This window comes from Hermetia illucens, chromosome 3, assembly GCF_905115235.1.
Source record: "Hermetia illucens chromosome 3, iHerIll2.2.curated.20191125, whole genome shotgun sequence".
Classification (NCBI taxonomy): Eukaryota; Metazoa; Arthropoda; class Insecta; order Diptera; family Stratiomyidae; genus Hermetia; species Hermetia illucens.
The window spans coordinates 13,937,510-13,965,117 of record NC_051851.1 but is presented as its reverse complement, the minus strand read 5'-3'; the positions used below and the strand labels follow the sequence as shown (position 1 = coordinate 13,965,117).

Genomic DNA, 27,608 nt, shown 5'->3' with positions numbered 1-27,608 from the left:
ATGGACGACGCCCATCACACTTTTTTTTGTGGAAGGTGGGATGGGATTCCCTGATTTGAAGGCTCTGCAAGGTGGGAGAGTTCGGGGACTAACCGAAGTAATGAGACAAACGGTTCCATTTAGTTCCTTTGTGAATATTAATAATAAATATTTTCATTTATTTGCAGATACATTAGATGAACAGATCAAAAGATACAAGACCTCACATTGTTGGCGAGAAGCTTCTGGTTTCCCGATTGTTCAGATTTTCCTAAACAAATTACCGACTAGGAACCATCAGACAAATATTTTCTGTAAAGAATGATAAATTGATTCTTCTCTAACATTTTCAAATTACTACGAATTGCAATGATTTCACACAAAAAGCATCAAACTTTTCTGCTAAAGTATCTTTTCAAGACTCTTCCAAAATCGAGAGAAAGCCACTCTATTCGCCGAGCCAGAAATATGTATTTTATGCGCAAATATCTTGGAAGCTTCTTCTGAGAGATCGAGGAAAAGGAGGAAAATCTTTTGGGAAAAAGCATTTTCCCGACACGTTGACTGGCTCTTTTGGTTAGTCTATCTAAAGTTTTGCCTGAGCTAAGAACGAGTTTCGGGGTGGCGCGTGTGAAATTGAATGAGTGCGTGGAAAGCGCAGGGCACAGTATTCGGGCCGCTGCTATTATGGTGAAGAAAAGTCCATCTGTATCGATATTTGTTCCCAACGATCAATCTGTCTGTCGATTTTGTGGGTATTAAAAAAGAAAATCTTAAGATTGTGTTGAGATTCGCTGTGTTTTTTTTTCTAGAGCGATTTGCCTAGAACGAAGGAAAATCGGAGAATTATTCGATAATCTAAAAAAAGATTTTGAAACAGTTTCTCGGATTCTCATTTGAGATTTCTACGTTTCGATTCCAATGGTGTTATGTCCGCGGTTTGGAGTCATTCAAGTTGATCCCAGGTTATCCAGTCTAATGTGTTGTCAATTCGGATCTTTCGTAAAAGGATTAAATCGGGGTTATCTACTGTATCTTTCGGTGGTGCTGAGATTGGCTCATAAGACATAACTCAAGGAAATCGGTGCGACGGAAATTAATCGTGATCGTCTATCAGTCTATAATTCAATCTATTTTCGTGTGTATCTGTATCTTCGCAAAGATTCAAATGAGAAGTTTCAATACCGATTTGAAACCTCGTGAACATCGATCTCTGGGCGAGCCACCTCTCATAAGTGAAAATACATATTTTCCTGAATTAAAAGTGATTTTCCGTTCTATGTCCAACGAATTAAGCCCGATACTAGTGCACTTTATTAAAAAGTATCTTAATTCCCATAATTGAAACAGTGGAGCGGATCTAACGGCTAGTGATGATCTAACAAAAGTGCTGCCCCTATTTTCGGATGTTAGTTTGCTTTTCGCCTCACGTAACGCTCCTTTTTCACGAAGAAGTGGAAGATTTCGAGAAAAGTATTCACATTGCTTGTTGATGTTTTCACGCTAATTGAATTTGTTCCAAGCCAATAAAATAATTTAGTGCATGTCGTGGTGGTGGGAAAATCAAAAGGAAAATCAATAAATATTTAGAAAATTAGTTTCCGAGGATCAAGTGAAGAAAAAGATAAATATGTGACCAACCAATTCGTTGAATCTAAGATTGTGCTTCGAGTGCATCTCAAACATTCAAAGTGTAAAGTTCGCGGACCTCGTTGGGAGTTTTGAATTCCTTAAGGATACCTAATGATGTAAAGAGGAAAGCAGAAGAGAATACTTTCATTCAACCATGGATAAAGAGAAATTATCAAAGAAACGATCATCAATTGAGGCAAAAGATACATTGCCCTCTCCACCGCCAAGTCCAGATTCACAAATGCGATCTCCGGGAACAGTTGCACTAATTCCAACATATCCAGAAGCATTTAAGCGCATAGTTGAATACAAGAAGCGCGAAACGGAATTCATGAAGGTGCTCGACGAAGCCATCGCACTGGACAGCAAAAAAGTCAAAATCGACCAACCAGATAAGATGAACCAACAAACAACAGACCCTGAGGGTGAAGTTCGTGAAAGTATTCAGGCACGTCAGGACTCTCAGCCGAACACCCCCGACTCAACGCGACCAGACAGCGAAGTACTACGTGAGGAATGTGATACCTATCTCCTACCCTTACTCAATCGAACCGGACCCTCCATATCAGCAGCATTGGTCACTTACGATGCTTTCGATCAGTTGACCAAATTACATGGACTCCTGAATCAGTTGATTCAGGTGCGAAACCAGAACTACCAGATGCAAAGGCAGATAAGGGATGTAAGGACTCTATGCGACCTTAAGAAGCTGCAGAAGAAAGTAAGTGTGGAAATACCTATATGTGACGAGGAATATATTATCGATTGTTTTTCCTGATGTTCATAAAGGATTCACCGGAGATGCCAGATGAAATCGAGATTTCAGATAATGAACTTGATTTGAGCGCCATCCTTGCAGCTGGTAATAGTGCATCTACTAAAAGAAGCACTGCTAAAAGGTGATGGTTATAGAACCAATGTGCGGAAGAATGTTTCACTTTTTTATTGGCAATTTCTACGTTAAAGGATCATGAAGTTCTTGTTTTTAAGGTTTCGCGTAAAACAAAACCTTATTAAGATCGGTTTACTGTCTGTCTGTCTGTCTATCTTTTTGTTTTTTTTTTGAGGAAGTAGAAATCTTCAAAAGACACTGGCGTGAACGGGGCGGGATTCTTACCTATTAAAACCACCCCCGACTCCCCCAAGCCCCGTGGAACCACCGTACGGTATTACATCACGGGGCGGAGTCAGCTCATTTTAGCTTGGTCCTGTTTCGTCTCTACGCGGGGTACGTAACCGCGCTTTTCTAGTCTCCTCTGCCTTTCGCAGTTTCCTCTGGATAGATACGACCATGGAGTTGATCGCATCCCAGTCTTCCTAGCATGTTAACATTCTTCGCACCAGATTCTCTGGTACGAGCACCTCTCCTAGAGTCTCCTCTAGGTTCTTAATTTCCTCCACGAACCTTGAACAGTGGAAGAATACATGCTCTGGGTCCTCTGGGACTCCATCGCAGTTTGGTTTAAACCTGAACAGGTATGGCGATATCCTCCATCATGCCCCGTGAGAAACTGAGTAAGATTATAATTAATCTTACCGTGCTGTCTCTTCAACCACTCCTTGATGGCAGGGATGAGCCTGTGTGTCCACCGACCCTTTCCCGAGCGTTCCCAACGCTCCTGCCATCTATTTAGAGATCTCCCCCCTTTCGGCGTTCTTCGCTTGTGATAATGGAGAGATAGACTTCGCATTGTATATATTCGTCATCTCATCTGCCAGGATGTCAATGGGCATTATTCCAGAGATGACGAATGCCGCATCATCTGAGACAGTCCTGAGTGCCGAGGACACCCTTAGGGCTGTTCTTCTGTAGACTGAACTCAGTTTGTTAGCATTAAATGCAACCTGCAATTCCCCAAACTGGAGCTGCATAGAGCAGGATCGAACACACTACCTTAGCTATAAGCAACCTGGAAGTGGATGCTTTGTCATAAACATGCTGCACGTGTTAATTATAGCTAAGCTTCCCGTCTATCACCACTCCCAAGTATTTGATGGCAGGCTTAGAAGTGATGATATGATTCTCAATTTGAATACGGGCAAAATTTCTTTTACGGCGCTTGGTGATGAGGATCGCTTCCGTTTTTTCCTTCGCAACTGTCAGGACAGAACTCTCTAGCCAACCCTTAACAGCACTGATCGCTTCGCATGGGTATAACTCAGCATCTTCGAGGTGCTTGCCGACCAAAACCAGCACCATATCGTCGGCGTAGCCCGCCACCGTGGCTTCCTCCGGAAGGGGAAGATTAAGTACATCGCTGTACATGATGTTCCACAGCAGTGGGCCCAGTACGGAGCCCTGTGGGACACCCGCGGAGACAACGTACTCTTTAGGTCCATTATCGGTATCATACCAGAGTGTCCGCTCTTTCAAAGCTATCGATAATAGCGGCGAGGTAGGTGGGAACACCAATCGTCGCCAGAGACTTTCGTATAAGGTTCCAATTGGCCGAGTTGAATACAGTCCTCACATCCAGGGTCACCATCACACAATATTTGATTGTACAACCCCTTCCGTGAATTGCATTTTCAGCCAAGCCAGTAACCATTTTGATTGCATCAATGGTTGATCTGGCTTTACGGAATCCATACTGCCTATATGAAAGGTCCCCTTGGTTCTCGACGACTGGGAGTAATCTATTATTAATAACCCGCTCCAACATTTTCCCCATAGTGTCTAGAAGACATATAGGTCTATAGGAGCACGGTTCTCCTGGAGGTTTGCCCGCGTTAGGCAGCAACACCAGCTTCTGCCGCTTCCATGGTGCAGGAAAGATACCCTTGGACATGCACGTTTCGAACAGCTCCGCGAACATATCCGGTCTACATTTGACGGCCAGTTTGAGGGCCTTATTCGATATGCCGTCTAGACTCGAGGCTTTGCTGTCGCCTATTCGACTGCAGATTTTCAGCAACTTATCCCTGGTGGCTGATGGAATCGGCGTCACATTCAGGGGACGTTGGAAGGTGTCAGTACCTGCCTCTTGCTGGGGAAGTAACCCCTGGATTATTTTCAACAAGAACATAGTGCACGTAATCTGCGGAGATGATCGGCCTCTGAATCGTCCTGTCACGATTTTATAGGCACTACCCACGGATTTATGTCTGCTTCCAAACAGAGTTCCTTAAAACATTCCTCCTTACTCCGCTGGATGGCGAGCTTGAATTTCTTGCAGGCTTCCCTATAGGCATGCGTCCATGAAAAAGCAGATAACTTCGGAACTTATTCACCACACTTGCTGAATTCATTTATTCATTCACATACACCCATTCGCGCATTATTCGCGTATCCTTACCGTCACCCATTCCCAGTCTTGTGATGTGCCACGAAGCATTCGACGAGCTAGCCAATATGCGATTGCATACAGGACAATTCGGGGAATTATTCGCCACCACCAATACTCACGTTGGTTCACACCCTCAGAGCCATCAATCAGCTTCTTTCTCTAAGGGTTTTCAAGTGCCTCCAGTCACGCAGATGACGAGCAAAGCAGCAGTGTCAACATTCTACAACATTTTTGTAAATAACGCGGTGGCACTAGCTGCCTTTTAACGCGCATACCCTAAAGCCCAATTTTGCGTCAATAATTAGCCCCAGGTATTTGATAGCCAGCTTAGAGATCAGCGCATGTCCACTTTGACAGTGTTCCTCTTTCTGCGGTTCATTATTAAGATTGCTACCGTTTTCTCGTCCATCAGGGTTAGCCCGGTCTTCACCGCTACTGATCGCATAGACCTCCACATTCTCTTAAATTAACTATAGCCTCTACTCTCTGCAACAACTGGTGTCATACCAAAGCCTCCGTTCTTGTAAATAGCTGTTGACAATAGCTGCAAGATAAGTGGGAATACCAATCTTCGGCCAAGCCAGTAACCGTTTTGATAGCATCAATGGTAGATCTGGCTTTACGGAACCCATACTGCCGATCTGAGAGACCACCCTGGCCCTCAACAACCGGGAGTAATCTATTATAGGTTACTCGCTCTAGCATTTGGCCCACATTGTCCAAAAGACAAATAGGTCTGTAGGAGGTTGGCTCACCTGGAGGTTTGCCTGCCTTAGGTAGTAGCACCAACTTCTGCCGTTTCCATGATGTAGGAAATATCCCCTTGGGCATGCACGCTTCGAAAAACTCAGCGAAAATGTCCGGTCTGGATTTCACGGCGAGCTTAAGGGGCCTATTCGGAACGCCATCCAGACCCGGAGCTTTGTTATCTGCTATCCTAGCGCAAATCTCCAGCAGCTCGTCACTGGTGATTGGTGGTATTGCCGTCACATTTAGAGGTTGCTGGAAGTTGTCTGCCTGTCTGCCTGTCTGTCACACGCACTTCTCTCAGAACGGCTATACCGATTGACACGAAATTTGGTGAGAAGGTGGGACCTGTGAACGCCCAGACATGCAGTGAGTGATATCCTTCTACGTTGAGATTTAGGGGGGTACATAATGGACTACGTACAAATGGGGTAGTTCTACACTCAAATATACTCACAGAAGAAACAAACAAAACCTTTCATACCTGAAGCGCCCAGCTTCCGGTTTCTCGACTTCTTATTTAAATATATCAACGACAATTGAGATTAATAGATTTGCCAATTTTCTTTCTTGATAAAGAAAAACAAATTTTTGTCAAACTTGTTGGCATTTAAAGTTTCTTAATGTATTGGTATTGTCTGCGGAACGTAAAACCTGGGGAACACCTGCTGAACCAACATCATCATCTTTGCTACCAAATCCTATCCTCACTTACACATGGTAATGACTGGCAGTCCTTCCTTAACGAAAAACTGCAGACCGAGAAAGATGCAGGCTAGTATCCCTTACCTAAAAATGAGGAAAACTGTCTTCACTGGTCCTCCAAGCTGAAGGTTGGTTTGAGGCTGACAACCGTACCCGGATAAACTATCTTTGACGACACCACGGAAGGAGCCTTGCAACGATGGGCCCGGCAAAGAAAAAGGACAAATGATTTCCTCATCAAATGTGCCTATACATACAGAGCAGTAGCTGCCAAGTAGCAAGCCGATATTCTATTCCAATAAAACTCTGAAGTCACTGCGGACCAGTTTCCTGGAGGAAACCAAATATACTGTGGCGGAGAGAAAAATGAGAAGTTGGTCCCGAAAAATTGACCAGGACATCCAGCAACTGCCGGGGCACGCTGGCACCATGGCAGGTTTGGTGAAAAGGCCACAGTGTGTATTAGGCCCTGCACTTTTTCTTTAAAAAACTAGACTCGCCGGTAGCTTTGGCGACGGCTACCCGAAATGCAGCACCACGTTGTCTCACATTTTAATATCCCTTGAGCTGGCGCCACTACCATAATTTAATACCGCAGTGCAGTCGTTAAAACTTAAGGCAGTACATTCATCGTCGTTCCGTATATATGGCTACCAACGCGGTCTATAGCCTCTGAACACTTAGGCCGTGGTGGCTTATTGTACTCTACACCCCCATCTAAGGGAATATCCTGGATTCTCTAACGTATCGCAGGATTTCCGCTTGTGGATGTGATGCTACCCGTCGCAACTGGAGAACATGGGCACCAAAGATCTGATGTCTGACGCGTCCATAGGCGGGGCATTCACATAATCAATGCTCCGTGGATTCCGCTTCCTCATTACAAGAGCGACACGTATCATCTTAAAAAATTCCTATACTTAACATATCTCTAGCTATTGAGTTGTGGCCTGCTAGGATGCCTACAATATTTCTGCAAGTTCTCCTGCTTTTCGACAGGTTAAACATTGCGGTACGCATGTTCGGTTTTGACAGGAAAAATTCGGTGTGTCTAGTAGCATTTAGGCTCGGCCAGCTGTCATTGTGGGAAGTTTGCCTCCAATTTTTGAAGACAGTCTTAGTCAATGCTACTGGTACTCCAATTGCTGGTTCCGGTCCTGGCATAGGGGAGATTGAACCTTCTCTTGCTAGAGCATTGGAGATTTCATTTCCCTCTACACCACAGCGACCAGATACCCAAAGTAGTTCCACCGTATTGAATCTAGAGAAACGGTTTCCTGAAGAATTTTCGAGATGATCAAAGAACTACTCAACGCCCTTAATGCAGCCTAGTTATGACTGCAGATTGCGATACGCTTGCCTTCAATCGTTCGTCAATCACCGCCGTTAGGATCGTATATACTTCGACTTGAAAAACCGTTGTAAATTGTCCCAAAGGAAAAGCCCACTTCTTGGTTTTATTCGAGAGGTAGAGTCCCGCTCCAGACCCCTGTCCTATTTTTGAGCCATCAGTCCTCTGGGACTTCCCAGTTCTCTCAACGATTCAGGATAACTTCAGAATTGTAAGAACTGGATTCAGTACTCCCAGTAACTCTTCCAATATTCTCCGCCCATTACATCTCTTGTTTCCCCATAGATCTAATCGAATTATTCTATGAGCTGCTCCCATTGCAGTGCTTTTAATAAATATATCCAGGGGCTGCAGATTGAGTAATGCATTTAGATCTGGCGCAGCTCTTATGGTACTGGTAATACCCAGAAACACAGTTTGTTGCAGTGCGGCTAATTTACGGTGAAAACCTTTTTGCCTCACCTTAACCCATCACAAGCATAAGCGAACATCGGCCTAATGATAGCAATGTATATCCAGATTACCACATGAGGCCTAAGTCCTTATATCGAGTCAAAGGTTGGTCTGCACAGCCCGTAAACTGTGAGAGCTCGTTTCAACTGTACCTCTACATATTTGTTCCAAAGAAGCTTTTTATCTAGAGTGACTCGCAGATATTTCACTTCTTCGGAGAATTGAAGGGCAGTACCCCGCATCTCTGGGAGGTCCATCCAGTTTTCTCCTTTTTGTGAATAATACCATTGTGCTTTTATTTGGATTAACTGAAAGACCATGCCTGAGGCACCAATTGTCTATCAGATCAACGGCTCGTTGTATATTTCTACACACACTTTCAAAATCCCAATCAGCAGCAAGCAAAGCCACATCATCCGCATAAGCTTGAGCGTGTATTGCCAAATTTTGCAGTTCTCATAGTAGTGAGTCGATCAGCATACTTCACACAAGTGGTGGCAGCACACCTCCTTGGGGGCAGCCTTTCGTTGCTCCTCCTGTTAGGTAGCGATCGACACCCACTTCAGTACACAGCAACTTCTGCGTTAACATAGCATGGGTCCACTTAATTAAAGCATCATCAACACCATGCGCTCTGGCGGTATTACAAAGTTTTTGAAAAGGCACACAGTCAAACTCCCCTTTAATGCCCATGAACCCCCTCGTCGCGAACTCAGCCTTCAGAGTTGCATCCTCCATCTTTGAAACCAAAGCATGAAGAGCAGACTCACAGGACTTTCTACGCTGGTAACCATGCTGGTTTTCACTAAGTGGGTGCGACCTAAGCGCCTTACCATGAATGTGACACTCAACCAGTCTGTCAAACCTTTCAGCAAGAATGATGTCAAGCTGACCTGTTTGAAATTTTTTGGATTAGAATTGTCATCTTTCGCAGACTTCGGTATGAAGATTACCTTAACCTTCTGCCAAGAGGTAGGCACATAGTCCAAAGCAAGGCTTGCTAGAAAAATATTTCTTAACAATCGTTCTAAGTGCTCTATACCCACCTTTAGCATTTCTAGATAGATGCTATCCATGCCAGGTGCTTTGAAATGTTCAAAGGATAGTATGCAGCTCTCACGTTTTCATAGGTAATAACTGCTTTCGCAGTGTTCCAGTTCATCTTGCAGCACTTGCGTGTTGAAGGGGTTACAAGAACCGTCAACCTTCCTCCTCTACCGGCAATCAACATCCGATATGTTCTGTCCTGCGCAGATCAGTGTTCACAATGGTGAACTTAGGACTCTCCCTGGCTGATTTGATACCTCCTGGCACACCGGTCTTAATTCTCGTGGGACGCATGGATCGGGAATGTAGCAATGCATTTTTCCAAGGGGTTGATCAGGAATAGGGATCGCCAATTTTTTGCTAAACACTAGATAGTCAAGACTTTTTAAAATAAAATCACACATTTTGCATTTTTCATTCCCTACTTGCCATTCTAGAGTGTGAGAACCTATGAGAGCAAAGGGTAATTTGTTGGTCATGTCAGAGTGTCAGAGCGTACCTCATCATTAATTTGGCAAATAGTTTTGGGAATGTTGGAAATACATATGTTCTGGGGATGCCCAGTGTATATAGCGGATCTATTCTCATTCCAGCAATAATAATAATAATCGTTGGCGCGACAATCCATATTGGATCAGGGCCTTGAAGTGTGTTAGAGCACTTCATTCAAGATCGTAACGGTACACTATAGCACTATGTTGCACTTTAAAGGCAATGTGGTCTGCATTGCCTCACCCGAGATTATTACCCTGATTTGACTCATGTAATCATCAACCACAGCTGAGTCCACTGGTATCCAATGTCAAATCGCGATACAAATCCGACCGCTCCCAATGAGATTTGAACCGCGACTTTCCGTATGACAGCCCAGCGCTGTAACCACTTGAGACATTCCAGCAATGCTTCTTACAATTGGGTGTGTTGGATGTGTTTAACCTGTAGGACGGAGTTATTAACCGCAGCATTTTCGTCCTGATCAATCTTTGGCCTTCATTTTGTTTTGCAAAATTGTGTTGCTGCAAGTGAAGGGGCTAGTTGAAGAAGAGGATAATTTTGTCAACCCATTTTCTCTCTCTTCAATCTTGAGGCTCGAGGCCCCATCCAGCATATCAAGCCACTGTTGTTTCGGCCTGCCTTTTGGTCGTGGAGGAAGCATGATCAGTTGGGTTGAAAGATAGAGGGAAGCCACAACTTCAAGCAATGGGACCTTATATATTTGACTAGTCCTTGAAACATTTATTCAGAGGGCCTTCATTGCCTGGGAATATGAAAATATTTGCCACAGGTGAAGACTGCGCAGATCTTTCATGGAAGAAAATCTTTCGGAGGTATTCATGTCTATGTAGGGTCATTTTCCAATCTTTTTCTCACAGAGCGTCTGTAGATCCTTGGTAAGGACTCTCATCTAGTTCAAATTATTCCATTGCGCTGTGTGGTATCACTCACCTTTAGATCTCTGCTAATTCAATGAGCAAACTTTCCATTTTCAGGGATGTTCCAGTGCGTTGACATTTACACTAGGAATATTCCGTTCACTTGATCAAGTTTAACTAGCAAATGGTAAGCTACCCTCGTCTAGCTTAATATGGTGTTATGATTTAGTGCTAATAACGCTGCTTGACCGTCGGAACAGATTTGAATTGTCTAATGGCGTCAGTTTTGTCGTAGGCAATATTTTATTCCCAATAAAATGGCGTAAATCTCTGCCTGGAGTAAGATCGTATTTTTTCGAGGCATTGGGTCGGCTTCTCCTGAGAGCAGTTCTAAGCCTGACCTCTCTTTTATAATTCTTCTTCTTTTTTTTCAGCCTTTGTCCCGATCACAAGCGGGGTCGGTTCGTCGTGATCGGTTTCGCCATTTGGCTCTATCAAATGCCTGATATAGATTCTCACTAGCGCGAATTGCATGAACATACCATCGAAGACGCCTCTCTCCCAATTTTTCCACGATTGGTGCAACCCCATAACGATTGCGGATATCCTTATTTTAGACATTCGTCTCCATTACCGCAAGACGCCGTTCATTGTCTTTTATAGTCAACCAACACTCAGAACCATAGAGGGCAACAGGACGGTTTCAATTTTCAATTGTTCGGTCTTGATGAATGATTTAAGCGACTTAAATCTCCCCTTTTCATCCCTGGGGATGATTAAGTTGGGCTCATACATTTTTACAAAGGTTGCAATGCCCTTTCTATTCTATGTCTTTTTTAACATCTTCCTCCATCCAGCTTAGTTGTTCCACTAATACTGGTTGTCCGAGGTTGTAGAGCGTCATATCTTTTGATGGGTCTAGCTTTCGTATTCTTTTTGCGTCACGGATGCTTGTGTTTCTGTTTGTGATTGTCCTTGCTTTTGTAGGGTTATGGTTGTCATATTTCATGACGATTTGGCTAGTCATCAAATAGGCAGGCCTAGACCGGATACCGGTAATAACCTGTTGATCATGATGGTCAAAGAAATAATATCATGTCAACATACATCAAAATGCGTTATCAAACTGGCAGTACGGTTTTGAATTTCCTACCTTCCTTTTGGTTTCGCCTGACAACTCTTTTGGGTTTACCATAAGGGAATGTTTGCTTTTTGGCCCAGACAAGTATGCGTTCAAAATCACAAAATAGCAATACCAACTGAGTTCCGCAATCTGACTGTAGCCTGACGCAGCTACTGCATTCACCGCTACGCGAATTATCACTTCGTGAATTTTGCCTATTCCAACCCTTCCAAAGTGCTGGTAATATAAGCTAATGTTGCCTAAGTGTTCGGAAAGTCTCTGCAGGCAAAAAGGCGTAAGCAACTTTATATCCACCTAGACTACCTAGCGAAACTTAGTTATTTTGACAGATAGTGAGTCTTCCCTCAAAGCTGGCGGTTACTTCTTTCAAGTTCAGATGCAACGGGTGGATTAGGGCCTGCAAATAGATATAAAGGCCGATAATTTGTCAAATTGGAGTTCCACTCTTGGCAGCTTTTCGGCGGACGTAATCTGCACTCTGTTGGCTGCTGTGGAAGTTGGAATCTATCCCTATGACAGGTGGTGGTCAGCTGCTGACTCCAGGAGGCAGGCTTACTACATGTGGTTGATCGGGAAACATTCGGCCCTTCAACAGTAAAATCTCATCATGTGACTCTCCAGGTGGAATATATGTACAGAGCATTACAAGGGTATGCAAGGACCATGGGCACGAAAGTCCTGGGGGTTTAACGTGAGTACCTGCCGTGAAGGCTTAATCCCACGGTCCTCTTCGGACACGGATTGATTTTGGGACTACAATCAGAGCCCCGCCATGCAAGCACAGAGGTCCTGGTTTATACTGAGTGCAGGCTCAGCATTCATACCAGTGGATGCGAGGCCTATCTAATACCTCTGCCGAAACTAAGGGGTACGGCAACCGAGTTGTACAGCGCAACTCCACGCTTGAACTCCGAGGAGCTCTGCCCGCGATGTAGGCATAACCACAACCACCATGAAACTCCCACTAGGGGGCTAACCGCAAATAACCGGGCCGAGAGCACATCCTCCAGGATTTTTCCTGGAGCATATGCTCTCAGAGGGCCATCCCGGTTCTCATGGTACCAGATAACCTCCGGTGAGGCTTCGTGGCAGAGCCACTTCAGATGAGTTCCTTGCAGACTCGGGTCTGATCGCCCTCCTCGAGTACGTGGGGACGGATCTCCCCAACGGGTTAACTGGAATCAGCCCGAGGCGGAGAACCGCAACGGAACCTTTAACCAGCTAACTACCGCTCTGCGTACAAGGAGCATGGGCAATAGGAGATAAAGCTGCTAAATTTGGCACTTTTTGTACGTCCTGCCGTAGTTGTATAGAAACCTTTTAACACTCTTGTGCATTTCGCCATTGCTTAGCTCCAGCTACAATTGTTCCTTTGATACCTCGAAAAAACTATTAATTGCATATTTTTTAGAATTCTACTGACTGAATCTAAGGTTTTTGATTCCGCTTGAAGTAAATCGCAGTTTTCGGAGACTTGGTAGCTAATGGAGCAATATAGCATTAATTGTTTTCCTATAAGCAAATCACCACTTATACCCAAAAACCAATTCAATTTAGTCAACCTCCAAAGTTCGACAGCTGACCCGCTGCTGATACTTGGCAAGCAACTCTAAATTCCATCTCGCTAATGTTATCAAACTTCCCTCTCTGTTATCTCAGAGAGTTTAGGCCTAATGATGTTGCTAGACCGGACTTTATTTTGTTATAGGTGAATTTTCTCGATGGTGGAAGAATTTGAATATTTTTGGGTCACAGTATCCTTCAGGGTTTGAAAATGTCTTCTCAGCAAAAGTTCTTGTTATCTCAGCAATTAACCACGGGGCCCTAGTAAGATATAAGTTACTTTCAATCTTCTTTTTCTTCAGCCTTTGTCCCGTTCAATGCAAGGTTGATATGTTGATTGAAATTTCCAGATTGCTAAAATGTCAAGGTTACAGCTGACTTCAAATTGCTGTTTATTCTGTCTCATCCTGTATGAGCTTTGGTATAACAGGGTCATCTGTCCCATACAGAAAAAGGGGTTGGAATATGGACATCAGTTGCACCATCTTTTCATCGACTTTTAAGCCGTTTATGACAGCATAGCTAGGGTAAAAATGAGAGCCGGCTATGAGAGAATTCGGTATCCAAACGAAATTAATAAGACTGACTAGGTTGATCTTGACCAATGTGCGATGCCAGATAAAAACAGCAGGACCACTCTCGAGACCATTCAACATCGACGACTGTCTAAGACAAGGGGATGCCTTGCATTCTCCCTAACCTGGCCCTGGAGAAAGTCATTCGCGATGTAGATGTCAATGCAAGAGGCACCATCTTCTTCAAGTTCACCCAACTACTGGCCTATGTTGACTATATTGACATTATGGGAAGAACAACCCGAGATGTACAGTCTACCTTCATCCGGATTGAGCAGGCAGCGCAAAATCTTGGGTTGCACATTAATGAAGGCAAGACGAAGTGGTGGCAACGTCAGCGTCAAAAACCAAGGAACAAACAACATCGAATCGTACTGGTCAAACAACAACAATAAAGACAGGAGACTACAACTTTGAGACCGTTGAGCATTTTTCTTATCTCTTATCTAGGGTCGAAAATCACAACTGATAACAGCTATGACGATGAAATCCGTGCACGGTTGTTGACTGCCAATAGAGCTTACTTCAGCTTACAAAAACTGTTTCACTCGAAAGGTCTCACCATAGGGTCAAAGCTATTACTGTACAAGACTATGATGTTTCCAGTCCTTATGTATTCCTCGGAGACTTGGGTTCTTAGCAAGAAAAATTTGTGAACTCTTGGCCGCGTTTGAGAGAAGAATCCTCCGAAGAATTTTTGGCCCACCACATAAAGATGGATGATTCCGTAGCCTACCTAACGACGAAATTTATGAGCGAAACAACGACCATCTGGTTGTGGATAAAATTCAGCTCAACAGGTTGCGGTGGGCGGGTCACTTGATCCGCAAGGATACCTAGAAAGTCTATAAGGGCAATATCTATGGTAGAAAAAGAAAACGAGGCAGAGTTTGCTTGAGATGGAGCAATGGCGTAGGTTAGGACGCCAGACAGCTTTTAGGGATATCGAATTGGTGGATCTCGGCGCAAAACCTAGGTGTCTGGAGTTCCTTACTAAGGCAGGCCTAGACCGGATGCCGGTTGTTGCGCCGTTGATCCAATTGGATCTAGGAAGAAGCTATTAGACGGTAAATCGCTTTCGATTCTACACATAATTAGGTCTTTCTTGGAGTTCCATGAGTATACCGTTTACCGTCTAGGATGTGGGATGTTTTCTAAATAGCCACTTCTTCAGGTAAATGAGCACCTCCTCTGCTGGGATGGTTTGAACCAGTGCTTCCACGACCAATGGCAATAATCCTTCACCCGGTGACGTAATTTCTACGTCCTTTAATTTCAAGATGAGGTCTTCCCTATTCCGCATGGATCTTTTAGAGCCCAGAATTCTTGGCGAGGTTGGCCATTCTTAGCTTGGCTGAATTCATCATGATGTAGTAGCACTTAGTGAAGACTTTTTTTAAACTTTTGATTGAATTCGGCGAAGGATCTTTCTTGAATTCCCGATATTCTCTCTTTCGAAACTTTTATATAAAGAGTTGGGTTTTCTTGTAGCTCTTTGATGATTTTTATTCGTAGTTTTGTTTTCTTTAATTCCCCGATGGCCGGTTTATTGCATGAGGAAATGATATTTGTCATATTATTTCGAGTTGTTTAATTCAATTCAGTATTTTCAAATTGAATGCCGGCCTAAATATCGATAATAATCTCTTCCTTCAGAAGGCATGGTTGCTCCAATACGAAGTTTACGTTCATGTTCAAAAACTCTTCCTGGCCCCAAGTGAAAATATCTTTGGTTTTGTTAACCACAAAACCCGGAAGTATTTCTGGTTTATTAGGAGTAGCCTTCTCACAAGGGGTCAAGTAGTTTTTCTTCTTCTCCAAGGTTAATTTTTTTCGGGTCTGTTTCATTTGAAAAGCTATTCAATTCTGTCTACACTACTGATCGTGTGTTCCAGTGCTTTAATACGATGACACCGAAGACGAGTCGAGGTATCTTTCCTCGGCTTTTCCCTGTGCACATGCATGGGTATGTTGCCAAATCGGTAGTTGATATGGCAACTCCGACGTTTGATTGCCTCCAGGGATCGGTCATCTACCCCGATCTTGAGGAGTTTGCCCTCGCCCTCCTTGCTTCTGAAGACTCTCCATAGTCGGGTATGGAGATCTTTATTCTGGGCAATTGGGAGGCCCATAAGGGCTTCCGTTTCTACTGTCGCGGCTTTTGGCACAAAACTGTCACCATGTTGGCTCCTGGTATGTCATCCCCAGCACATGTTGACAGTCCACCCCTTCCCAGCCTGGCCATCTAGGAACTATGGTTCTAATCCGTTCTGCAGTGTCCTCCGTTGCGCAGACCACCAGTATAAGGACTGGTTGCGGTGAACACAAGTTTCGAAGTTCACTCCTTGCACATGTACCTGACGACAAGGTCCTCAATGGTTTCCTGCTCCTCACGAGTGAGTATTTGCTCGGCGGGCTTTCTGAGTCTTGCCTTCATTCCTTACCTGCCCGGGTTTTCTCCCCCCTTGGGTTCAGGTTTGGATTTTTTGGGAGCATTCCCTTCATGTCCGGACAGCTACGTGGTTAGAACACAAGGCTACGTGGTTAGAACACAAGGCTGTCATACGGAAGGTCGCAGTTCGAATCTCACTGGTGGCAGTGAAATTTGTATCGTGATTTAACGTCGGATACCAGTTGACTCAGCTGTGAATGAGTACCTGACTCAAATCAGGGTAATAATCTCGAGCGAGCACAATACTTACCACATTGCCACCTACAGTATACTGTAGTGTACCGTTACGGTCTTGAACGAAGTGCTTTAACATATTTCAAGGCCCTGATCCATATGGATTGTTGCGCCAACGATTATTATTATTATCATTCCCTTCATGCCGGCTGATATCTGCTGCTCCCCGCTTTCTCGGCTCCGGTAGAGATGGCTTAGGTTTGTCCTGAGCCTTCTTAAGGGCCTCTTCTGGTTTCAGGCCTTCCTTTAGATAGCGCAGGTACCATTTAACACCGGCGCCACTGAGACCAGTCTCCTTCCTGATGTCTGTTATACTTATCTCAGACGTGCTTTTGCTGGTTCCTGCTCTTTGAGCAGTGGCGTTCGTTGGTTGTTGTCCACGCAGTATACCAATGTTAACCTTGGATCTACTGCTTGACGTCCCAACTTCTCCCTCCTTGTGTGTAATCACCTGGCTTTCAGTAGTTCGGAGGTGTGCCTCCGCCTGATTAACCAGTTTGAGTGCGGTACGTGGCCTCGCTTTATTGGTTTTCGTTTTCTTTTCTTTGTTGTTTGTACTCATTTGATTCCCACGAGTATGGGGGTTAAGAGGTCCGTCATGCCATAGCCCCCCGTAGCACGGTAAGGTCCAACTTACTCACTGAGGCGACCAGGTATTAATGAGGCTCCGTTCGAATACAGTCAGTTACCCCCGACTGCAAACTATCCAATGGGCACGGTTCGCATAACATCCTGGAGGGGGTGCTTTTCGACTCGTCAGTATAGATCCGTAGCGTTTTGTTAATAGTAGGGTCACTTCGTACAGGGTGTGGCTATCACCACTCACTAACGGTCTTGTTAGACGAGAGGCTTGGCCCCTGAAAAGCCACGCACCGCCCCAGAGGAGAGACAGCTCATCTTCAGAGAGAGATATGTTGGTCTCAGGGAGCTATGTTCCGCGTCAGTCTATCCTGCAGTGCACTGCTTGACCCCGGCAGAAATCTAAGAACTTTCCTTCGTTGTTGTTACGGTGATCAAGACCATGCCTTCCCATCACAGGTCCGAGCAAGGTGTTGTCAGAGTCCACCTTGGAATTAAGATTACTCATTACGATCAAGGCTTTAAGAAGCCTCTCCTGAGCTATATAGAAAGTATCCTTATCCTTTGCATCGGTAGATTCCGTTGGTGCGTAGCATCATACAATTTTGATGTTCCTTAATCTGGATCTGAATTGTGTGATCAAGATCCTATCTAAAACCCTCCAGGTCATAAGAGAGTACAAAAGCACAGAACTACAAGAAGGAGAGGAGTACTCTCTCCAGAGTTCCATCATCTGCCTTTCTCTTGCCCCAGTTGAAGAAAACGAGCGTTCTGGGGTTCCTTGACATTGTTGTCAATTTCAGAAATCTGAGGCCCTGTTGACCTTCCAGAAGCAGTAGCCTTTTATGACGCATCTTTAAACCCCAGCTTCAAGGCAAAAGGTTTAAGTTGGCCAATATTTGAGGATTTAGTGCGGGGGCCATCGCCCTATAGACATGGGAGTCGCACGATCGCAATCAGCTGATAAGTGGCTTGCCTTCGACTCCTCCCCATATTTACCCAAAATAGTCTCTGCCAGAACATTCACAAATATGTATGAATCGAAAATCTTTGCAGCATCCACTTTGATTTATCACTTGCAATGAATACTATTTCCACTGCTGTTTATTTCCCCAAGTCAAACCAACCCCCTATTAAGGAACTTGAAGTATTACAAATTCCTGAATGTAGAAATTGCCAATAAAACTTGGAAATGGCCTTTGCATGTGGCTCTAAAATAATAATAATATGAAAACAAGCATCTAAAACGCAGAACAACGAAATAATTCTTGTAGGCAACGTGAGCGCAGTAAATCTGTTATGGCTGATGATATCCAAATGTTCACGACAGAAAAAGAGAAAACTTCATCGCTGAGGCGTCAGAGTCAAAGTGCATTTTCCGATAGTAAAGCGAAAGTATCGAAATGGACCAAAGTTAAGGCCGCCTTCAAGTGGGAACGAGCGAATGTGGCCACGATGAACGAGGGGAAAAGTTTGGATTCAGGAATAAGTTTAGGACCAATAAATCATGAGGTGGCGAGGTGAGTATTCAATGGTTTTTTTTTAATGGTGTGGTTAATTTGGGGTGGAAGAGGATCATGAATCAAGTTAGATCATTCAGTTGAGCCCATATTCGGAAATTGTGTGTGAAGATTTGTTATTGGTTGATCAAGGACTAAATTTCATCTCTGGGATTGTTCTAGGTGAATTTTGAGAAATAAATTATGCATGTCTCTTATGAACTCCATTGGGGACCATAGTCCACCTATTTCTATTATATTTTGTTATTAGCGGGCTCACCAAGAAGGCATCACTTACAGCTGGGATTCGAACTCATGGTCAACGAGACTGAGGGGCTGGTGCTCTACCCCCTTTAGCATCGCGCTTTCAGATTAATTATGGGTGGCTCATATTCATTTAATTCGGGAGGTGTTCCAGAATTCAGGATCGTAAATAAAGAGAGCAGCGCAAAGTTTTGCTTGGAATGACAGTAAGGTCTTGTGGCGAATTGAAAGGCAGATGTCTGTTGATTGTAAGCAATGTATGGGCCTCTCCTTTATTTATTTAACTCTTTAAAAAAATAACAAGTTTTATCGAGAAACGAAGCGGAAATTATTCGGTGAACAACACACTCAGCCTTGTTGGTACTTCAGCTAAATCGATTACCTTAACAGAAAGTACAGTGAAAATTTCTAACGAAGGCTTCCCATGTAGAGAGCGCAGAACTCAGCCTGAAAAATCGTGAAGCAAGTTTGGACCTTTTCGTCGGTAAATTCGTTAATTCCATGGTCTGAGTCACATTCAGTCTCTCCCTTGAAGATCACCGCTGTTTCCCAAACATCTGTTTTGCCTGCAGAGAGCAAATATCTACCACTAGTGCTTCAACCAGGTTCTTCTGCATATTTCGTTAGAAGGAAGCCAGAAAACGCACCTCACTCTATATCTACGGACATAACCAACGTGTATGGAAGGACAAATCTGCCCCATCTGAAAGGCATCGTGTTCGACTTGAATATACTCTCCGCAATCATAATGTGGATGCAGACAGTCATGGGAATTAGAAACCTGAATTTATTACTTCCAAGTATTTCAATTTGACATCTGGTATCAAGTGAGCCGCCTCGACCTACTTTGCACAAGTATCGGATACCGTTCCAGAACGTGTATGGAGGTTTCGGCACGCTCATGCAGGCAGTGCATATCACTAGCTTCCCATGGTGTCATTTTATTCGGCAGTGACCAGTGAGTATTCCCACTATAACCTGGAGTTCTTTCTCTTTGAGGTAGTAGGGTATAGTTCCCTCAACCGTCTCTCTTCATTTTTTAATGTCATAGCCATGAACTCGTTTTCGATTCTACAGAAGAGTTCTGGCCCGTGTTGACGCATCCCTGTTCCATTCTTGCCCAATTCATCGGCTGCCTCATTGCCTTCCAACCCAACATGGAATGGAATCTAGAGTATCCAGACCTTATTGTGTGAGTTGAGCATGTCCAGTCTCTCGAGGCATTCCCGTTCGAGTTTGTACTTTACCTGGTTGGACTTGATGAATGGACTTGATCGCCGCTTGACTGACCGCCAGAATAGTGATGTTCTGCCCCTATAGTTCCTTTCGAGGTTGAAGGAGGCACATCTGCCTATGGCATATATTTCTGCCCCATTGGTTCAAAGTATATTTTCCTTGGACCAATGTCTCCGGCCCCCTTTCCTCTCCTGTGAGGAATCCGTCAGTGTACCAAGTAATCATTCGTTGGTTGAAGCCGTACGTTATTATCACACATGTCTTGAACTTCTTATCGAAGTGAAACCTCGTTTTCCTGTTATCCCTTGGTAACAATAACCAGGGGTACCGCCTTGAAAGAATATCAATCTTCTTTCGATTTAGGCAACTCCCCGGCTCATCGATGCTTCCGGCCATCGTTAAGATCGCCTTCTTGCCTGCATCTGTATGTGCAGATGGAGAAAGTTAATCCTAAAAGGAACTCTAGAGATGTCGCTGGGCATGTTCTTATTGCTCCCTGATAAATATTCAAACCAAAGCTTGGCAAATTGGTCTGAAAGGTTTAGGGTGAAACGGAACCTTTTTACCCGCTTTCGGAGTAAAAACCGATTTTATCCGTCACCATGCCCTTTTTGGGGGGAGGGGGGGGGCAGTATGGTAGGTGAATGCATTTACGCACACAGTGTTGGACTTTTGCAACGATACATCGTCGGACTACCAACTAAACACCACCCCATCGTCAGAGAGCTAGTCTGATACCGTTTGTTAAATTAGTTCGGGCTAGCTCCCGCCTTGTGGAGGCTTCAAATCAGAGCATTCCTTTCACCATCAGGAAAGGAGAGGAGGGGGAAGAAAGGAACTCCCTGCCATCTGGCTCCACCACTGGTCGAGCTCTATCTTCTTCGCAACGAGAAGGACTCGCACGTAATCAGCAACACGGCTCCACTTGCCAGCACTCCTTAGCATCTTCTCGACAACCGGAGATCGTGACTTTTCAATCTTGTGTTGGTAAGACTGATAACCTCCATGCCCACTTAAGAACTGGGTAAGGAAATAGTCAGTCTCGCCGTCACGCCACGATTCAGCCACGCACCTAAGTTGACAATGAACCGCGCAGTCCATCTGCCTCTAGTTTCATTTTGCCAGGAGAGTTGCCATTCATCTAGGGTGCGCTGCCGTTCTTCATGAGCAACCACCCCTCTTGGCCCCCCTTGCGCTTGTATATGGTTTGACGTTCCTTAGCAAGACAGGCAAGAAGGATTACTCCCGCGATCACCATCATGACCGGTTCAGAGAGAGAGAGAGTGAGTTGCTTACGATATACCTCCTTTCCAACTGAACGCTCATACCTCTGCACCGTAGAGCAGGACAGACTGCGTTGAACTCATCAGAAGACCTAATATTTGCCATTAGCCTACTTAACGTGGAAATTTCAGTTGCAGCCTTGCCCCGCTACTGCTTTGATTTGCTAGAAAAAGCTCATCTTTGAGTCGAAAGTCAACCCGAGGTACTCTACTGCTGGTTTTGATTCGATTATCGACTCGCCGAACGATATGGGCGCAGGGTCGGAATTTTCTTTTTAGTCAGGATGACTACTTCCGTTTGCCCGTCGCATCAATATGCCGAGTCTACTTTACGCCTGTTCGACCGCGTGTCCAGTAACAAGCCCCGCGACATCATCTGCATAACTGACCAGACGCGACTCTCCGGCATGTCGAGTTTAAGCAGACTGTCATACTGAGCGTTCCAGCGGTCCGGCCCTAGGATAGATCCTTGCGTTACCCTCGACGTGACCTCCATCCTCCTCCCTCTAGCGTTTCATAGAGCAGGGAGCGATTCCTTAGGTAGTCCCTTAATATCCGTAAGAGATAGTTCTATATATGGGAAGTATTGTCTAGTGTGCCTAGAATTTCTTTCTCTTCTACGGAATGAAAGGTATTTCTGACGTCAAGCGTTACCACCCATTGACATGCATGATAGCATCAGCTGTGGATCTCCCTGCTGTAAAATCGAACTGCTATCGCGATAGGTTTCCAGTAGCCCGTATCACTTCATGCCTGTTCCAACGCTTTTATTGAGAAAGGTGGGCAGCTCTCCGCATAGACATCATCATCTCGTACGGGGTGCGCAAGGAATAGTGCTCGCACAATGTGGTCCACTTGTCCGGCCTTAAGTGAACAGGGTTTCCACAGAGCCCAGATTTTTCGGGTTCTAGTTTGTAACCGAGTCCCCACGGCTCTTCATGCATTTTGTTGACCAGATCCTGCTAGCAGCGAGCGTTGCTCCTGTTTACTGCACTGCGGAGTCTCATTTTGGCTGATCTGTAGTCTCTCATTAAGGTGCATGCCTTCTCCCGTTCGTTCAGATGTTGTGTTAAGCGGCGGAGTCTGTGAAACTCCTCCCGGAGTTCTGCAATTTCACGTTCACCAATACATAAAAGGTTCATAACTGAATTTACGACAGTGTCAGCCGCAGTGGCACCACTCCCAGGAGAGCCCTTCAGCGTAGCCCCACCTGTTCTAAGAGTTTGGACACCTTCGCAACGTTCCAGGCACAGAAAGAGTGCTGGGGTGATGCACACCGAGAGTTTGTGTTAACCATTTCGAAGGCAATATATTGATGGTCGCTTGCCGAGAAGTCTTCCAGAACTCACCACCGACGGGAATGTTACGTCTGGAATGCTTCCCTCGTAGTCTGGGCGCCCGAAAGTGGGGATGGGTGTTTAAAACTACCAGTTCTGTTCTCGCCACCCTTTTGAGAATTCGTTTTCCTCTGGAGCCTGGGTGGAGCATGCCCCATTCAAGTACCGTGGCATTGAAGACCCTTCGGATCAGGATCCGGTACTCTGTGCCCAAGATAGCGTCTTCCAGAGTACCAGGCTTGCTTGGAAATTTCGGCATCGTCTGTTAGACAGACACTGAAAAATGTTATCCCTAAACACCAAATCCAGACAAAGCCATCGGCTCGGTCTTGGGCAAGAATCCTAAGGAGGATGTCGTCCCAAAGCTAGATGGCAGCGGTACCTGATACGTCAGAGTGCCATGAAGCTAGGTTCTTGTTTTGGTGCTGCTCATTGATGAGCATTAAATCAGCTTTGGTCTCCGCAGCTCCCGGATGCACTCCGGTGCATATTGATTTGTATGATGCGTGTTGACTGCGTCCTAGCTCTTTTCAGTTTTGCTCTGAAGACTGGACGCCCCGGGCCCGCAGTGCGTGCAACATTCTCATCAGATGCGGCACGCTCCCTGCATAGGATTCAACTCTCCTTTTCGTTGCAGGAGTTCGCCTTTATGGCCCGCCCAACCGCATTTGCGGCATTGTGCCTTTCTGTCAGGTCCCCAACAGGTTGCAGACCTGTGCCCATAATCCAAACATCTGTAACATTTGGTTGGGGCGGCCTAGATTCGTATCCTATACACTACCCAACTAATTTTGATTTTTCCGCTGTTTAGGCGCCTCCATGCCCTTGGTATATATCCCAACGCTATGCTGCCCCTACCATCTTTAGAAGACACTGTAAAATGATTTCTAGACCTCTCTGGAGTAGTGCTGGTAAGATGCAATCTACTCTGATTTCAGGGGTTTCCACTACCCACATTATCTTAGCTTCCGAGCACACCTCTTTTACTAGTTTCCAGTTCTCCTTTCTTCCTGTTTTGTTCGTTGTTGGAGTTTCAGGCAGAATGTTGTTACCTTCCGTTGTGGAGTAGGAGCCCGGCAAATGAGTTGTGAGAAGCCGGTGTACACTGTCCTCCTCATTCTCGATAAATGTTCCATCTTCCTTCTTTAGACAGACAGAAGATATTGCCCTGTCTTTGGCTATAGCTTTATATAACGTGGTTGTTTCTGTGATTTATTCGATCCCTTTACAGAATTGCCTGAAGCTGTTTCGATTTGGTTTCCTGATGGTATTGGTATTTTGTACCTTGGCCAGTCTCCGGTTTGTTTTGCCCGGTTGAAGAATTTTCGCACCTCTGTTCTCAGATGGGCAAGGTCTCTGTTCCATCGAGGTATATCCTTTAATCGCTTGATTGTCTTAGCTGGTCAGCTGGTCTCATATGCGTCAATGAAAACTTTGTTGAGGTCTTCCACCACTGTTTTCACTTTGAGTTCGCTCCAGATATTACCACTCCTTTGTAGGTGAGCCATGTTGTTACTTAGGTGCGTTACATGGGAGCCCCAGTCCGTTCTCCTGGGATCTCTCATTATTCCATTTATTTCGGGGTTACCCGCAATGTCGAATCAGATTATTCTGTGATATGACATATAAGGCTCATCCGACACCCTCCAATTCCTAACCAGCCCGTTCGTCAGAGATTTCCTAGACTTATGTCTGGGGCTTCTCCAAGAAGAATCCGGTATTGGTTTAATTTTCTCTCGACTTCTATCTCGTGGATTGCATGACAGAGTAGCCAAGCTTTCGTCTACTGAGGTCTTAAGGTTGATCTAAGTTGACGCCCACTCTCCAAATGCGCCGGTACTGAGTTTCCGAGTTTAACATACACCATAGGAATTGCTTCTCTTCCATATTTGGTATGGTGGTTTTTGGAACACTCTTCGTAGCCCTTTGTTAACACCAGCCTGCGCATAAGGATGCCTATGAGTGCATATCTTCAGATGTTCACATGTGTATGTTGATACGGAATCCGCTAAGATTACCTTTATCTGTACGAAGGGACACATGTGATATGAAATTTGGCAATTCTACATAGGTATGGGTGGGATTTGATGACTGCCTAATTTCGAGTTTCCTTCCTAGGTGGTTGCCTAGTTGAGATTCCCACTAAACCCGCTATCACGGTAAGATAGGTGATTACAGGACGGAAAAGAATCGGTTGATATCAATGATTATCAATTATTAGGTTTTGTGTAAAACCAAACCTTATTAAAACCGATTTACCATCGGGATGGATAAGGGGTTGAGTGAATAGGGTTAGGTTGGGGCTGGGTTGGTAAAAAGTTGGAGTGGATTGTAGTTTTCCTATGGATTCGCTCACAACACTTTCGAAGTGTTGATCGCGAATGTGGAGGGTGCAATGGTGCGCTTGAAGGAAGTGATCGGCTAGGATGTTCACCTTTTCAGGGGTTGAAATGTTCTGTGGGAGGATGGTGGTTTGCTGGGAGGGCTTGCCTAGACGGGGGCAAGTTTTTCTGATTTCCCTGAAGGTATCAGGGTTCAGTTCGATGTTGGAGAGGCGTTTGTGGAGGTGGTTGGTGTAGAGGGTTAAAATTCTGTTGCGGATTGACCTGTCAAGGGAAAGGATTTCGTTACGGAGAGGAGAGGATTGCGAAGAGTATCTATTCCTAAATAGCCTCCGCCTTAGGGTACGCTTGTATTTGATATCTGCGAGGATATCGTCAGGGAGAGAAATAAGGTTGCGGTAGTTAAGGGACCGAGAAGGTATCAGCTCGTCACATACTTTTTGAATTGCTTCAGTGTACTGACGGACTGTCCAATCTATAGTGTCGTTGGAAACTGTTTCGTTGGTAGGGAGGAGGAGAGGTTCAAGTCTGGATTTAAGGGTGCGGTTGATGAGTTTCCAGTTCGCCTTCTGGAAGTCAGGGACTAAAGTGGGTGAGGGCCTAGTGGCTCTGTCGGGGAGTGAAACTTCTAAGACCACGGCATCATGGTCACTGATACCGGGGGCTGTTTCTAGGAAGGGATAGGTATTGGGATTGGGTTTGATGGTGAGGTTGCTGCTGATTAGGAAGTGGTCAAGGTAGGAATGGTAGTACCCTTTATTAAATGAAGGGAGGACAGGGCTGAAGTGGGAGAGGTTAATATTGGGATTAGAGGTGGTTAGGAAACGGTGGAGAGTTTCCCCGTTCTGGTTCGACCGTACATCGAACCATGACGGGTGCCTGGCGTTGAGGTCTCCCCCTATAATTATGTACCAGGACTTGTTTGCTCTCGGTTGAGCGGCACAGTAGGATAGGATCGAACGGATGTCATGGGTATCAAAGGATTGGTCGGGACAGTAGACAGCAGCTACGAAGACCAGGGCTGATTGAGTTTCGAAGGAAATAAGGGTAACCTCAATAGATTTGAAGCTATTGGGCGGTGGGAACAGTTGTTTGGAAAGGAATTTATCGGAAATAAGGATGGCCGTTCCACCACAGGTGCCTCGGCCTAGTGGATTGGACTGTGGACGGTCAGTTCTGTACAGTTGAAATTTGGGAAAATGGGGCTATGTCTATAGTTCAGCCTGGTTTCACACAGGAGAACTATGTGGGGCTTATGCTCGCCAAGAAATAGCTCAAGTTCGTGCCTGCGGGCACGGCCGATGATCGAGTTAATGTTCAACTCGATGATCTTAATGTCCATTATTGGACGTTAAAATACCGACCATCGCGTTGAACATTTGCAGGAATTCCTGCGATTTCCTGGCGAACTCGAGGAAATCGAGGTTGGAAATGTTCGCGGGCTTTGGGTGTTGGGATACTGGGGCGGACGGGTGTCTGCGAAGGACACAGATGGCCGTGTGAAAGCAGGGTTTCCGATTTTCCTGGGAATCGGAATGGGACGGGTGGGTGGTGCTCGTTTTTGAGCATTCTTCCTCACCACAACTCGGACGAACATTGGGCAGTTTCTATAATTTGCGGGGTGGTCATTGCCCCCGCAGTTCACACACTTTGGTGCCTGCTCAGGTGTTTTTGAGCACTCGCCCGGACCATGAACTACGTCACACTTCACGCAGCGGTACGTGAGGTGACAGTTTGTTGCTGCGTGACCCACTCGTTGGCAGTTCTTGCATTGCAAGACCTGCTTGTTGTTAATTTGTTCGAAGCACACCAGGGTATGTTGGATCGTCCTGATGCTTGAGATCTGTTGCTCCGAAAACGAGGAGTCGAATGCGACCAGCCACAGATCTAGCTGCACATTCATGGTTTTCGCCCAAGTTGTGACGAAAGGCTTCACACTTATTGCACTGGAGGCTCCTTGTGCCTTCAGTTCTTCCAGAATCTCGGCAGGCGAGAAAGAAGCGTCCAGGCCCCTGAGGATGAGGCTCGTGGTTTTTTCTGAGGGAAGGGTGTAAGTAAAGAACTTGTTCTTGTTCTCCACCAGGATTTTTTTGGCTATAGAGTAGTCTTCAGGCGTTTGAGTAATGATTTGATGGGAGTTCCCTGATTTTTTAATCAGATAACTGTTAGGTAGGGCACGCGCAATTGAATCTTTAATGGTTTTAAATGATGTTAACGGCTCAACTACAACTAGTGGAGGAATCTTTCGACTTACCTCCTTTTTGGATGGCACTGCAGCAGATGGTCTCGGCTGCTGTTGTCTGGTCGTCGGCTGTTTAGGTGCACTGGCTGGCTGGTGTTTCCTAAAGTGGTGACAGGTTGTAATCGCTCCATTTATATATAATCACAAACACGACATGAGTGCGAATTATATTGAGAAGAAATCTGTTAGTATTTTCTTAGGGTTTTGGCTACGGAGATATATTGCATTCATTAACCGTGTCAGCAGCCATTATCAGTTCTAGAGTTGGTAGGACTCGTATCTTT

The 27,608-nt window shown here is 45.1% G+C and overlaps 1 protein-coding gene across 3 annotated transcripts in view; it reads left to right on the top strand.

Annotated features, from left to right (window-relative positions):
* The first annotated feature begins 589 nt into the window (after positions 1-589).
* Positions 590-27,608, top strand: part of LOC119652524 — a 122,833-nt gene continuing 95,814 nt past the window's right edge. For 2 of the 3 annotated variants that reach the window (XM_038056723.1, XM_038056721.1), the window contains exons 1-3: positions 590-2,332; positions 2,401-2,510; positions 18,396-18,641. In XM_038056723.1, the coding sequence (XP_037912651.1) occupies positions 1,766-2,332; positions 2,401-2,510; positions 18,396-18,641 (923 nt within the window). In that variant the 5' untranslated portion in view covers positions 590-1,765. The remainder of the gene's footprint in view (positions 2,333-2,400; positions 2,511-18,395; positions 18,642-27,608) is intronic. The other variant, XM_038056722.1, reaches the window with a different exon arrangement.